At 38.6% G+C, this 16,821-nt stretch overlaps 1 protein-coding gene across 1 annotated transcript; it reads right to left on the reverse strand.

The window, feature by feature from the left end:
• Positions 1 to 1,649: 1,649 nt before the first annotated feature.
• Positions 1,650 to 4,664, reverse strand: LOC143590256 (sec-independent protein translocase protein TATC, chloroplastic-like). Its single transcript, XM_077070794.1, has 4 exons — positions 4,412 to 4,664; positions 2,789 to 3,096; positions 2,407 to 2,697; positions 1,650 to 2,012 (listed from the first exon to the last, which is right to left on the reverse strand). The coding sequence occupies exons 1-4, from the start codon at positions 4,662 to 4,664 to the stop codon at positions 1,803 to 1,805; spliced, it is 1,062 nt and encodes a 353-aa protein (XP_076926909.1). The 3' UTR covers positions 1,650 to 1,802.
• Between the last annotated feature and the right edge of the window lie 12,157 nt (positions 4,665 to 16,821).

Consider the following 16,821-nt stretch of genomic DNA (forward strand, 5'->3'; position numbering starts at 1 on the left):
ATAAAGTGTTGGTTTCATCTTCGTGTAGAACCCAAGTGGGGCGTCGTATCCCCCATCAGGTCCGGAAGTAGACAAGCACCAAAAAAGTCCACAACCTCGTCTTTCGATGATCCAAAAACGCCGAGTGGGAACATTATTTGTTAGGAGTTAAAATGTTAATTTGTATATGATACTTTATACCAGGGCTGGTTTAACATGTTCAGAGGCCTAAAATTAGCTAAAATGTTGAGACTTTTTTTATGTGTATAGTTGTACTTGTAGAGAGTATCCATGAATTATAGATATGGATGATATGCAGTGACAATGGATACGTGACGTTCCTCCTTAACTTGTGACTAATCACCGAGGGTTATTAATTCTAAAAAAACGACTTTCAAAACCCTTAATACAAACCTATATTTTAGACGGAGACCTTATAAAACTGGAGGCCCAAAGCCTTCGCCTTATTTAACTTACCCACGAGACGGTCCTACTTTATACGAGTGTTATTATGAGTAGTACTTGTACCATAATAAATCTAATTGATACCTAGTGAATTAATATCACTGCATCTAGTTAGTATCATAGTGTGATTTGGTGAAATTTCTTTCAAATTCATGTTTAGCCTTTATTTATGCAATAACGGATAACCTGGGTTTTGCTGACATATGTACCGAAATCTCTCTCTCTGTTTTTTTTAATCATTTTGACTTTGATGACAATAATGTGGCACTCTTGATTCTTGAAGTGTGAACGACGTTCATCGATGAGCAATCGTATTTTTCTAATTGATTTGCATTTTGTTTTATAACAGGTGGTGCGGCTTTTTTTTATCTTTAACAACTTACATTTTATTCCGCTAAAAGTGTTATTATTTATTGGATTTTAATAATCCTATTAAACGGTATTGGCCGATAATAATCCCTTTTTATTTTATCCCCACTAACGGTCCAAAATTTAAAAAAGTTGGCCACCAATGGTCACCCGTTAAAAATAAGGTAACGGCGTTATACCTTTTTTCTGAATTTCATAATAATGTTTTAGGGTTTTTTATCCGAATGAGGATACAAGTCGATTGATGTAAAATTTAGTTCGAAATGATGCTCTAAACCGACGAAACAATGCTTCAATCGGGTGTAGGAACTTACAATTAACAAAAATCAAGTTGTTTGTAATACCGTTTCGAACTAAGTTTTACATCAATTGACTCGGATCCTCCTTCCGATAAAAAACCCTAAAACATTAGTTTGAAATTCGAAAAAAAGTATAACGTCGTCAAAATATTCTTAACGAGAGACCATTGATGGCCAAATTTTAAATTTGAGACCACTAGTGGTGATAAAATAAATAAGGATTATTATCGGCCAATACTATTCAATAGAGATTATTAAAATCCAATAAACCTTATTTATTTTATATTAACAGTCTTTTTAACTAATGAGTCAGTTTAAACTTTATATTAGTTGAATAAAAATTAATTAAAAATTTTAGATAACCATGTTAAACGGACTGCGGTCATATGATTCTAAGTGTGTCTAGGTTAATGTTGATGTCTTTAACTGAAAAAGTATGCACAGAGGCATGATTGCTTCTCAACACCTGACCCGAATTTGATTAAACACTTGACAAGTCGACTATTAAGGGAATATGGGACTTGGGTGGAACGCAGTCGATGGTTGTTATAGTGGAGCTTGTGTTGTGCATAAGCAAGAAATAACAAATATATTCTACAACAACACGATCATTGTACATATACGTTTCGTTTTATCTTATCTCATTCTATGGGAACACAAAATGGTGCGCGCCATCTTGGATCGAACCGCTTACTTACCAATGAGCTTAACGGTCCATGCACCACCAAAATAAAGACCCAAAAGTGGTCCCGCCAGAAGCATCTGAGTCAGAGGATCTGTTGACGGAGTCACAATAGCGGCTGCGACCACAGCACCAACTACCACGTATCTCCATATCGATAACATTTGATCACCTGACACTAACCCAACTTGTCCTAATAAAAGTTGTATAACTGGGACCTACATATATAAACAAAAACATGAAAGCAATTATAAGTATATAACCCCTGCCTAACTACATTTAGACCTTTGAGGTCAAACTGATCACAAACAAATTCAAAATTGATAGGTTCATATTAGAAGTCATAACACCAATCTTTCTCACTTCCAATACTCTCTACAAAATTCCCATGTTATATAAAACCATCTTAAATATTAGCTAGCAGAATAAATGCTGTAATTTGAAGACGAGCATCTGTCAGTTTGACCTAAAAAGTCAAACCAGTATAGCTTTTACAAATTACCATCATGTTGACTTTTGAGATGAAAACTTACAAATGCAACATGGTTTAAAAAAGCACCAAATCAGATGAAAACTAGTATGTTTGACTCTACAATAATAAGTGAAAAGTACCTGAAAAGACAAGCCTGTACTGAACATGAGTACCAATATGAACTCAAAGTATTGGTCAATTGACCATAATGATTCAACAACCCCTTCCGCATAATTAACAAAGAAATTCAAGGCAGCTGGAGTAAGCACAATATATGAAAACGCGATCCCGGTGTAGAAAAGTATCGATGACCCCAAAACAATCGGGGCCAAAAACTTTCTTTCGGATCTTGTTAATCCCGGAAGAACAAAAGCTATGATTTCATAAAGAATCACTGGGCTTCCTAAAAGAAGCCCACAATAGCCCGATACCTGCATAACAAAAGAAATACAATCATCCTCCAATAATCACTATGATAGTTTAATTTGCATGTTAATTTAGAATGAAAAGAATGATAGTAACCTTTATAGTTGTAAAGAAAAACTCGCCAGGAGCCAGCTGCAAGAACCGAACGCCTTGAGTTTTAACGGGAGCTTCAAGAATCATTATAAGATCCTTTGAGTACACAAAACATCCCATGATGGTAGCTCCAACTGCCAAAACTGACACGAAGATTCTATCTCTAAGTTCTTCAAGATGATCAAATATGGTCATTTCTTTGTCATCCGGAAGGAGTTCTTTATCGGGATAAAGAAAATTGTAAAGAGCACTTCCATTATCTGATGAATCATTGTTTGCTAGTGCATCTTGTTGGACGTCATCAACCACTTCTACATGTACAATGTCAAAAATAAGGTTAGCATATTCCCATATTCATTTTCATTTTGTGGGCCCCATATAAGTCCGTATAGTGATTCCTTTCGGGTGATACTATACAAACACCACCCTCAAAATACACCAGCGTGCTTGTATGTCAAGTCAGGTCTGCACACAAGAGTCTGTCACATTACACGTGCAGTATTATAGGGCGAAAAATGGTCATACAGGTTGTCAATGGTCAAATCAATCATTTCTTTGTAAGTCAAAAGATCATACGGGTCGTATGATTTCCTCCTCATATGACAATTTTTCACATGTATGACGCAACCTTCCTATTCTTATAAGAAATTCACACAAATCGGATAAGGCAAGTGGCCGATGGCCACTGGATTGACGGGTACTAACTGAGTCTACTAAACCATCATTTGCAAACTTGTGGTTTGACTTGAATCCACCTTCAACAAATTGTATTACTTTCACCATTATTTTCACTCCATCCTTTGCATTTAGTATGTTACAAAGCATATCCATACATGCTGAGGTCTTAAAGCAAAAACTGGTACTACGCTTAAATTTCTCGGCTACTTCAAATAGTTCTTGTATTACTTAGATCAATCAACAATAGAAAAACATTCAATCCGTAACTCACCGAAATCCCAGTTCGTTAGTAAGTGTATAACTCTTTTTTATCTTTTTTATTATGTTAGTTGTCTAGGAACAACTAAATACTTACTATGTTCTCTTAATTGCTCATGAATCTATCTTTCTCTAACTGCAAAGAAAGTTAAAGATCACATTAAACCTAGTTATCAACAAAGTCCCCAACAAAACATCATTTAAATTACTAACAATGCCCTAACATCTAGGGTTGCAAACGAACTTTTCGTGAACCGATAGGGCAGGAGGTTCATTTATGTCAGTTCGTTTAATAAATGAACGAACATGAACAGGGAAGTTCGTTCAATATAACTAACTATATGAACGAACACGAACAAAGGCCATGTTCGTTCAATTAACGTTCGCTAATGTGTACGTTTATGTTCGTCAATATTCATTTGATTATGTTTGTTCATTAAAGGTTTTTAATGACGTTTCTAATCTTATCATATTGCTTGTGCCTGTTCGTTTGTGTTCATGTGTGAACCGTTCTTCTGTCTGCTAAAAGCTTAATGAACCAACATGAACAAGGCCTTGTTCGGTTCGGTTCGTCTACAGCTATATTTCTAAACATTGAACCCCATAAACAACAAAATTCAAACTGTCAACAACTGCCTTAATAACAACTAAACTCAAGATATCAATAGGAGAGTAAAAGTATTAGTATACCAGGTCTATCTTCAACAACTGATCCTGAACCACCAATTCCAAGCTTCGTTTGCATATCCCTAACATCTTCAAGAGCAAAGCAAACAACTTTACCAATCTTTCTTTGCCTTATACATAATATACTTGAAGGGTGTTTTCTTTGATTGATTTGCAAACAAATTGGATGGTTTATTGTTCTTAAATTCACAGAATTGAAGTTTCTGTTTGTGTGGAGATTAAGAATGTTGTGGATGAGGGTGTTTGTGCTTCCCATTTTTTCTTTATTTTTTTAACTGAATTTTGATTTTCGAAAAAAAAAAAAAATTTATTTTCTGTCTGGGCTTTTACTGAAATTTGGTTTGTATATTACTCTATTTGTTACAATGATTCTAATGTAATGACTGGTCCTTAACTATACACCTTTAGTTTTGGGTGGGTCATACTTTTGGAGGTACATGTTAGTAATTAAACTTGCTGTTCTATCGTGCGCTCACTTTGTTGTTTTCTTTTTCTTAACAATTTTTCTTAACAAGTATTGATACACCGATTTCTAATCCAAGACACGACATGGCACGTATATTAATGGGTTTCTGTTAGAGTTTAATAGGTTTCGTGTATTAAACAATTTGAATTGTTTAAGACCTATTTAATTCCGTGATTTCTAATCCAACACACGACATGGCACAGATATTAATGGGTTTCTGTTAGAATTTAATAGGTTTCGTGTATTAAACAAGTCGATTTGTTTAAGACCTATTTAATTCCGTGTCCTAACATGTTAAACACCTGTTAGTGATCATATTATATTTTATAAAAGTATATCATACATTAATGATTATTAAAGATTCCTATGTTAATAGGCTTTTGTGACCCCTTGAGAATTTTTGTTTTAATATATATAAATTCTTAATGTGTCATTTTAGCGTGTTTCTAAATCAGCTTGTGTATGTCTTTGAAAAAATTACCCAATTATTTATCGTGTTGTTTTCATATCTAGCATCACAGTTAATCTTAATCGCGTCTTATTATGTCATGTCTAACATGTTATGTCAGCTCTAGATACACCCCTTTACTACTGGTAGAATATGAATGACACCCCTTGTATCTTGATAAGAATATACACCACCACATCCAATATTTTTTCCCTTTTATTAAAATAAGATCACTAATTGCCACGTCCACGGAGTGATGTGATGACCGTCGTTTGAGTCATGCAAAAACCTAATTAAGTAGCTAATTAGGTTATGTCAGCTCTAGATACACCCCTTTACTACTGGTAGAATATGAATGACACCCCTTGTATCTTGATAAGAATATACACCACCACATCCAAGATTTTTTCCCTTTTATTAAAATAAGATCACTAATTGCCACGTCCACGGAGTGATGTGATGATCGTCGTTTGAATCATGCAAAAACCTAATTAAGTAGCTAGGATAAGTAAGGTATCGTATCCACCTGGAGTATGTGGTCAATGCAAACCGTGTAACAGATTTAATATTACGAAGTAGCAATTTTTAGTGCTGATCACACAAACAAATAGTTTTAATTTAGAATTAAGTAAACGAACAAGCAAACAGGTTTCAACAAAGTAATAAAAGCAAATCACACCCGCGACTTCAAGTAGGTAACTTACAGTAATCTCAAGCAACCTAACAGATTAATCATTAACGGTTAACTATAGACTGATCAACTAGACAAAACCTTAGGCATCAATAATCGCTTTACACACGGCACTGGTTATCAAACAGTCCCTGCCAGTGTGACTCAGTTAAGGGCAATTATATCCTTTATTGTATTCAACCTAATCAAACAACCCTATGATCAATTATTATAGCAACTGGTAACTAATCGTTCAGATCAACGTAAACCTAAACCGATTGAACACGCATAAATACTAAACATCAATAATCATAGATTAACCATAAACAATTATACATAAACATTCTTAGTCACACGAGAAAACTGAATTCGTTACAAACTTTACATTCCCGGGTGAGATTCTAAGAGTTTAGCCGCATCTCGGCATCGTGGGATCTTCAATATGGATGATATGGATCATACGTGGCTTCTTAGGTTGACTTGGAATGATGGAATCTCCTCGACTAAACTCTGGAAATCGCCTATCTCGATGTGTGTGAAGATAGGGTCGTCATAGGATGAAACTGATATAAAACCCTAATCTCTCGTCTGCGGTCTTCACTGGTCCATCGCGTATCGTGATGGACCATGGTCAACCTTCATTTTAACTACCCATCGCGATGCGCGATGGGTCTTCAAACAAGCCCATCGCGTATCGCGATGGGCAATGTCACCAGCAAACATCTTTTGTCTTCTCGTTTTGCGTGCTGGACGTCAGGAGTCTTCATCCCGTGCTTCAACAAGTCTAAATTAGCAGCTTTAACGTTATGACCTGAAATGCTACAGACACGTATGAAGTATCGAAGTTCCTACAATAAGCAATTAAAACTAATAAATAAACGAACTAAAACGCATACAAATTAACCAACCGTCACATCCCCACACTTATCTTTTGCTTTCCCTCAAGCAAACTCTAAAGCAAACATCAACCTCCATCATAGGTATGTAAATTATCACCATTAATACTAGTAAGGTTTAAGGTCATACTCAGTTTCCCAGACTGACACTTTTGTAGATTGACATCCCATAAATAATGTTAAATGATATAAAAAACAATAGAGCCGCCCAGACGAGTGTACTTTGTTTCCGGTTAAGGCACACATGCTCATACCCCTCATAATATAATATCTCTCTTCTCGGTTTAATATCTGGACTAGCAAAAGATGTGCTAGTATCTCTCTGCCCTCTAAACCAAGTATGAACACAAAGTAATAAGCTTGGAAGCATGTCAAATCTCCACCCATAAAAATGCTTTGACACGAATGCAAATCAAGAGGGCATAAAAGGGTTGTAACGGGGCCAAGTGTAAGGGTATAGAAGGGAATTTTTCAAGTAGCTCAAACGATCCGATCCGGCTTATTACAAAACAACTAAATAAACAATGACATAACATAAACACTGATTTCACCATTTTTTTTTGTTTTTTTAACAATTAATCAAACACATACAAACTGCTAATTGCATAACTGAATATAAACAGACATCTTTTTTTTAAGCATAATAATCGTAATGCTCAATACAACCTATTGATAGATACTAACCTATTAAGCCAGATCGTCTCGTAATAAAACATCGAGTTTGATTAAATGAAAAGGATAAGTCCAACAATGTTTTCTAAGGAAACCAAGCCCCCACCCCTCTCATTATCCACACTCATATATATAAAGTATGAGGCCCAACCCCCAATACCCACACTCTCACTCATCCAGACGAGGCTTAACCTAATTGCCTCTATCACTTTTGCAATCATGTCAAGCTAAGATCTCGAAATGCATGAGACAAGCAAGTTCTTGTTATTATGGGCATACTGGTTACTCTCGATAATGGCACTCAAATGACATGTGTGTATACTACATATTATATGTGTATTATATATAAGGCAAATCTTACACACATACCGGAGGAATTAGGTTACCGACATAAACATGTGTACCTGTCCCCATGACTCATTATCCCCGCCTAAACGACCCTATTTTCAACTTCTCGTTGTGAAAAAAATTGTGAGTAAGACTATCGAGAAGCTAAAAAACCAACCATGACCAGAAACCTATAACTTGGCATTAATAAAAATAATTAATAGTTAACAACTTTGGTTTCCGAACACTCTTCGAGGTACTATCGGGCTAAAATTTTCAAATTTCCCACATCCCCACACTTGAGGTTTTCATTGTCCTCAATGTTAAAATAGTTAAACAAATAATGAACATTTTAGGGACGGGGTTGAAATTGCTTTTTAATAATTTAAAACTCGGGGCTCTAATGTGATGGTTCTACTAGCAATTATATAATTACACTTTTAACATTTAAACTAATAAAAACAAAATAGATTATGAAACTGAAATCACCTGATATCAACTGGAATGGACCAGTCGGCTCGGGAACTCTCGTACACACTCATATACTCTCGTCTCAACCATTACCAAAACTGACAACCAAACATGCAAAATCTCGAGACGTGTAGAAACAAGCTTCTCACAAGTGTAAGACATAGGTCTTTTAAGAGTTATGAAAATGATTTATGTTAATTTATTAAAACAATTACCAATCCGAATTAAGTCGTTTCATAATAAATTTTGTTAAACAAGTTAAAAACGTTAAAAGACCTAACTCACTTTCGGAGGAATCACGATTGCATTTAGCATATGCAACAAGCCCTTTAAACCCCCCGGTAACCCGGGAGGACGAGTGGGGTCTCCTGAGGGTTTATAGCGAACAACACCCACAAAGTTCAGTTACAACATAATATACAAATAAAACACAACAGACATCAAAAGATATAAATACATATAAGCCCAACCAGTTACCCAAACAAAATTCCCAATATAATATTAATATTATGCAGACCATGAGAATAAAAACAAAATAAAGCAAAAAGGGTAACCAAAAATCTAATGTGCTGGTGGAGTATCGTCTCCACCATCATGCGGGTCCACAGGCTGCTCCACTGTGATAGTCAATGAAGATGGGAGCGGTACATGCGAAGCAACAAACAATAATAGAAAATAATCATCATGGCGCCTATCAGCTCGAGCCTCCTCCATCTCGGCCCGAGCCTCCTTCAGTATCTGTCGCTACTACTGAAAAATCATATCGAGTGTAACCTGATGCAACTGCAGTGGTGGCTGTGATGATGACAATGATGTCTACTTCAACGGATGCTGCTGCTGAGAACGCATCATGCGCGGGATCAGTATATGCTGCCCGTGTGACGGAATCTTCATTTGTAGTGATATGGAAACAACTGATCCTGCAGGTGGTGGTGCATGTGGTCCCTCTCTGAACGGGATGAGCCTCGGTGGTTCATAAAGCTCAACGATCCCGGCCCTCCGATCGTCATCAAACCAAAATGCCACTGTGGCCGGTCCAGGGGTGAAGAACGCAACTGGATATCTGTCGAAAACCCCCAGACTCTGCAATCCTCGTGATATACGGCCCTAACGCTAACTGGGCCGACGCCCCCTGTAAACTCTGACCTCTACCAAACGATGTGAGGAGCAGCATCGCAATGTGGCCTCTCTACCAGTGATGATAGACAGGACACAAAACATATCAAAGTTGCTACACTTATCGCGGCCCGAGTGACGACCAACGACAGCGTAGGCAACAATACGATGTAAGTACCGATGGACGGGGTCCCTAATAGAAGACGCCACTATAGAGCTCGAGTGGGCCCTGTCCGCGATCTGCCCCCAAAACTGAGCTAGCTGAGCCTCAATCAACCAAAACTCTCGTATCTAGTGTGACTGCAAAGTATACCCACGAAAACTCTGCAAAAACGCGAGATCCTGAACCGCCTCCTGCGTGTAAAATCCCGTGGCCACAGCGAAATCCGGGACCAACATCTCATACACGTGTCGTCCGAGTGAGAACGACACGACAGTCGGCTCGGCAAACTCGGTGCTCGTGTACCGAAAAGTCAAGTAGAACTCGCGTGTGAGCTCGACATATAATATCAAGTCACACTCGAGCACTCATAACCACCGAGCTGAGATCATCTCCCGTAACCTGTCCTTTGACCCCAAGGTACCCAATAATACCCAATCAAAAGTCCTATGTCTAAGTAGCTGCATACCTCGAATACGTGTCAGTCAGGCATACTCCTCAGACAAGATGCTGAATCTGAGCACCTGATGTGGTATCTGGCGTCCATCACCCATGATCTCTTCTGGGTCGATGTCAGGAGTAATCGGCAACTCCTGACCATCACACTGTTTGACACGCGGTAGCCTCTGCTGAATCGCGCGATGCGGCTCGGGCTCTCCCCGAGGAGCCGCAACGGGGCCACGGCGGCCCGCGCCCTCAAGCCTCTGCCTCTTGCGCCGTGCGGCTCGATCAGACATATCTGCAAAATCAAACATTTAAGTTAGATATGTCAACACGGACTGTGGCGACGACCGTATAGCATTTCGGTTGCGGTCGTCCCACATATAATAAAATAATAATAATAAAATAATAATAATAAAATAACAAAATAAAAATAAATAAAGACGAAAAAATCGGGGACACACTGCACATATTTCTAAAAACCAGATTGTTCCGAAAAACGGTAAAATCAATTTTCAATTCAAATCAAACTACAAAGCGTCCCCACACTCGATTAACAAACTCATAAACAGACTCGACTCGGCTAACATACACTAATAACAAACTGACTCGAACAAACTAAATGAACTGACTGACCGCCTTGATTAACGTACAACCACACAAATAACAAATGAAATGTCGGCAAAACAATTTATGTGACCTATCGGGTTTAGGGTATCCAGATTAATAAAATAATAATAAAATATTAATATACCAAGTTCAAAAATATCATTTAAAATCGAACCATCACTAGCATTAAAATAATAATAAATTAGTGATTTTAAATTTTTAAAATTAAAAACCCGATTCGCCACTATGTTTATCAAAACCGACAAAACAAAAGTTAACAAACTAAACAACAACCCGACACACCCGGAACACCTAAAAATTTCAAATCTCCAAACTTTATCCAAACCAAAAACTCGGTAACCAAAGTAACCCCAATTCACTTAATCCCAAATTTCTAAACCGAATACTAACAATTCAAATCCCAATGTAATTAAATAATATAAAAATAATTTTTACCTCGATGTCTGGATGAATGAATTGACATACTCCTGGTGGATACGATACTTTACTTATCCTAGCTACTCAGGTTAATTAGGTTTTTGCATGACTCAAACGACGGTAATCAAAATGGCGTCGTTGTCGGGGAGTTAGTGCGCTTAGTGTTTTTCGTGTTAATTGATTTTTGTGTTTATTTTAATTTTAGTTTTTAGTTTTATTTAAATTTTATTTTTGTATTTTACGCGGGGTTTGTTGTTTGTGCATATAACGGGTGTATGCACACCCGCCACTCGGGCAGACATTCACCGCTAGTTTTCGAGCCCGAAATTGAGAGATTAGCTCGGCAGGACCGAGCTCATAACAGAACCTCAGAAATGGAAGATCAAGACCAGAACCAGAACCAAGACCATAACCAAAACCAAAACCAGAATGAAAACCAGAACCAAGATCCACAACCACTCCCAGAAATTAACGCGTTTCACCGAGATAACATACCTCCACCACCAAACTTCAATCACCAAAACGACCAGAATAACTCAGCTCATTTTTCTAGAACCCAAAACCAAAATCGAAACCTTGATCAGGCTGAACCTTCAGTCCCACATAACACCCCTAACCGTAGAGTTCAGCTTAATCTTGATGATGCTCATCCAAGCATTCCGACGGAAAATGAAGAAGATGGGGAAGAGAATGATGTGAACCAGGGTTTTGAGGTTGAGAACGAGGTTAACCAGTGGGTTATAAGGAATCGGGAAGTTGAGCCAGAGAATGAGGGTGTTGAGATGGAAAATGAGGGGATTGACAATTTGGATGAGGAGGTGGAAGAACCAGTATATCAGAGACGGGGTGATGCGGTTAACAGGAACAGGGGAGGAAATGATAATGGTCGGAACTGAGTTAACCAGGCAGAAAGGCCCGAAAGAGTTTGGCAAATTCCGGGGGCAAATGGGAAATTTTGTAGCCCCGGTTCAGGGTGTTAACAGTAGGTTCAGACCGGCTATCTCAGATGGAGCATCCCTGTTGGTTCCACATGTACGAGTGTCGGGACAGCAGACTTTTAAGTCCTGATCATCATACATTAACATCGTACCGCATTTTTTTGGGATGTCTCCTGAGGACCAGTATTCTCATTTGTCCGATTTTTTTGGCTATTTGTGGGTCAATTGGTGACAGTACTTATGATCAGGACAAGGTTCGGTTGCGGTTGTTCCAGTTTTCGTTAAAAGACAAAGCAAAGCACTGGTTTAACTCGTTACCGATGCACAGTATTGGAAACTGGGCCGAGATGCAGCAGCTGTTCTTAAATGAGTACTATTCGCAGTCGAAGATGAGCGAAACCCGAATGGAGATACGCTATTTTCACAATTAATCGGGTGAGCTATTTCATGAAACGTTCACCAGGTATAAGGAGATGATCAGAAAATTCCCACACCACCAGATTGAATTGTGGGAATTGGTGAAATGCTTTGTGGACGGGTTAACATGCGAGGGCCTAAAACATCTGAAGGCCTCATGTAACGATCAGTTGTTGAATCAACCTGAGGAAGATGATTGGGATTTTTTGGAGTTCATGTGTGAGGATTCCAAAGCAGAGGCAGCAGCTGAAAGGCGAAGACATGGTACTTCTTCCAGGTCAGTAAATTCAGTCACGAGTGAGTCTGAAAGAATTGCTGAGTTAGAACATGAACTGACTGGGTACAGAATAGGTAATATAAAAGAAAATATAACAAAGAAAAGTAAAGAAAGAAATTATGAATATTATTATACTTGTGTGATTATATATATGTGATTCCTTGTTATAAATATTATTTAAGTAATACATAACTATTCTTAAATAATAAAGAAAAGAAAAGAATACGTTTCTTAGAGAAGAAGAAACGTATGGTTTTTATGAAAATAAACTAAAGGTTTATAATGTAAGTTAAAAGAAAGACTTTTTATAAAAGAAGAGAATATTTTATAACTAAAGGTTTTAAAGTAAAGAAAAGAGATTTGAACTAAAGGTTCACATAATCGAGGTAAAGATTATAAAAAGACTATAGGTCTTAAGCCGGATTGTATATCCGACTAACAAAAGGTTATACTCGTATTATAGGTGCGAGATAGCAACGGGAAAGACCCTTGGACGGTGTTTGAAGCCAATCCAAACCAAAAAGGTGAATACGCCCAAACTTTATAAACTTGTTTTAAAACGAATCAATGTGTTAAATGAAAAGATTTTACATGAGGCTACGTGTCTCTAAAACGTTATAAACAAGAGTATAAGCCTACCCCTATGGTTGTAGTATACTTTTGTTAGGATCCTTACATATGTGGTAAAATGTGGTGGGCACATCGCACCACACTTGGTTATAGTGACGCTCACCTGCGGGGAGTAATGACCATTTGTATACATACGGGTACTTAACTAAGTCGAACACTGCGGTGTTTGCTGGGGTATTTAGTGTAGAGACTCGAGTTTATAAATGTGTTGTTTTAACTTGATTATTACTAAGACAAGATGGGCCGAGACTTACGTGGTCTCGAGGGGTGATTAAGTAAAAGAAAATATTTTTGCGTCAGCATATTCACCAGCATTCGTTGCTGACGTATTTTCTTAACATTTTGCATGTAACCAAGATTAGGACTTGTACCCAGCTTCCTCGAGTATTATTAGGGCTCCCCCCTCCTTCCTCGAGTATTATTAGGGCTCGGTACCCTCTTTCCTCGAGTATTATTAGGGCTCGGTACCCTCTTTCCTCGAATATTAGTAGGGTTCGGTTCCCTAGTTCTCGAATATTAGTAGGGTTCGATTCCCTCTTCGTTACCATACGACCATACATCATACCTCGAGCATTATTAGGGCTCGGTACCCTTTTCGTAACCATACAACCATACAGCCATTATTTCCTTCTTTTATTAACTTTATCACGTTCATACATATAAGCATACATATCATACTTACCTCATACATAGCGTTACAACCCGACAGTACGTGCAATATCCGAAGATCGTTCACGTACCATCAAGCAATCATTCATACATTTCACATTATTCACATAAGACATACACTTATCTCTTAGGATAAGCGTATTAACAAACATATTGAGTATGCACACAGCCCAGAAAACATAACACATAAATGGGGCTAGAAACTCACCTGAATCCTGTTACGCTCTCCGTTAATCGTTATTCCCTTCTTGAGCTGTGCACGGCTAACTGTATAATATTTACATGTATCAATTAACTACCACTACTCATATCATCTTTCTAGTCTTAGCTACTACCCACAACGAACGGGGGTCCGGGGGCAGCACCCCTGGCAGCGGGGTCTAGGGGCGGCAGCCCCTAGCAGGGTCCAAGGGGCAGAGCCCCTAGCTGGGGTCGAGCTGCCAAGTCAGCTTGGAAAAATTTTATTTCCATTAACTGTCGTAACACATTTTCCATTATAATTTCGAATCATTAATTAGTTTGCTAACTCAAAATTTCAAGGGGTGAATTGTAATTAATTCATTCTTTTTCCAAGTCCAGGGACTGTTCTGTCATTTTATTAAACTTTCTAGTTCGTTATTCAATCTTTAATGAATTGACTTATCTTAGTGAACTGGTCATTTGTAACGAACTGAGCCCTCTAGCGAACTGGACCTCTGACGAATCCGTCCTTGTACGAACCAGTCCACATAGCGAATCAGTTCAAGTAACGAATTAGACCTTCTAATTCGTTATCTCCTTTAACTAAAATGGCTATAACGAATGGCTATAACGAAAGGGGGGGTTAATTCGTTATCTTTTCCTTAACGAATCAGGACACGAACTAAGGCTAGTTCGTTATCTTTCCTCAGCGAATCTACTTAACGAATCAGGACACGAACTAAGGCTAGTTCGTTATCTTTCCTCAACGAATCTACTTAACGAATCACCCTTAATTCGCTAAATTCCCGTTAGCGAACTAGGGTTAGGTCAGGGAATGTCAGAACATTCCCTGACATACCCTTAACCTCGTATTACTTTTCCGGCGCCGCCATTGCCGGAAAGCCGCTGGAAAAACGCGAACTCACCAGAAAAACGATTCTTAACTCGTTTTTCACCGTTTTTCGCCCCGTTCGATCCAGATCTGAGCTAGGGTGATCCCTAAGCTCATCATAGGTTAGGTTTATACCCGATTCCACCCGGATCTCGTGATTTAAACGGTTTAACGGTGTCGGCTCGTTGTTTCGCAACTTTATCTAACGGGTTAAGCTCATACAATATTAAACTATCGTTACCTCGGACCGGTGCTCGGTTTCCTTCTTGATTTCGGCTAGAGATAAGGAAGAACTAGAGAGAAATCTTAAGTGTGTGTTTTGGGTAGTGTATGGAATGTGTGAGAAAGAATTAAATGAGGGATTAATGGTTTATATAATTATGGATCATGGGCTTAAGCCCATGGTCCTTTCCTCTTTCTTTCATAATCCAAGTCCATAATCCATATCCATTTAACCCAACACTAGCCCAACTCGTATTCTATTTCTCTAAACTGATAACGACCCACTATAAAATAGACGATATTTATTCTATTAATAAAACCGAAATTAGGATGTTACAAGTCTTCCCTCCTTAAAGAGGTTTCGGCCCCGAAACCTAACTATTACATAAACAAATTCGGGTAAAACTTGCGTATCTCTTCCTCCGCTTCCAAAGTAGCATCCGAAACCTTGCGATGCTTCCATATCACCTTCACTAAAGGTATAACCTTGTGACGAAGCTGCTTCTCCTTGCGGTCAACTATCTCGATCGGTTGCTTAATGTAGTTCAACTGTTCATCAACCTCAATGTTCATTAATGGCACGTGGGACGTGTCATCAGCTAGACATTTTCTCATATGAGAAACATGGAAGGTTGAATGAATTCCTTCTAACTCTTCTGGAAAGTCTAGTTTATAAGCCACTTCACCCACACGATCTACAATCTTAAACGGTCCAATGTACCTTGGACTCAACTTCCCTCTTTTCCTAAAACGGATAATCCCTTTCCAAGGCGAGACCTTAAGCATCACATTGTCGCCAACGTTAAACTCAATTGGTCGTCGCCGCTTATCCGCATACGACTTCTGTCTGTCTTGAGCGGCTTTCATTCTTGCTTTGATCCGATCGAACCTTGAAGACGTTTCTTGAACCACTTCTAGGCTTCCCATTTCTTTCTGACCAATCTCACCCCAACACACCGGGGTTCTACATCGTCTACCGTAAAGCATCTCAAACGATGGCATACCAATACTTGAATGGTAACTGTTGTTATAGGAGAACTCTGCCAGGTGCAGATGATCATCCCAATTCCCACCAAAATCTAAAACACAAGCACGCAGCATATCCTCAAGGGTTTGGATCGTTCTTTCAGACTGTCCATCGGTTTGAGGATGATACGCCGTACTGATGTTCAACCTCGTCCCCATAGCTTCTGGAATTTCTTCCAGAACCTCGAAGTAAACCGTGTATCTCTATCAGACACGATCGATAACGGTACTCCATGCCTGGTTACAACTTCTTTAATGAACAAGCTTGCTAACGTTTCTGACGAGATGGCCTCTCGTATGGGCAGAAAGTGAGCACTCTTGGTCAAACGGTCCACTATCACCCAGATGGTATCATGTTGCTTAGCTGTACGAGGTAGCTTAGTTATGAAATCCATGGTGATGTGTTCCCATTTCCACTCAGGTATCTCTAGCGGTTGCATCTTCCCAT

Source organism: Bidens hawaiensis, unplaced genomic scaffold (genome assembly GCF_021521415.1).
Source record: "Bidens hawaiensis isolate Kalapana, Puna unplaced genomic scaffold, B.hawaiensis_p1.1 tig00038253_1, whole genome shotgun sequence".
NCBI classification, from domain to species: domain Eukaryota; kingdom Viridiplantae; phylum Streptophyta; class Magnoliopsida; order Asterales; family Asteraceae; genus Bidens; species Bidens hawaiensis.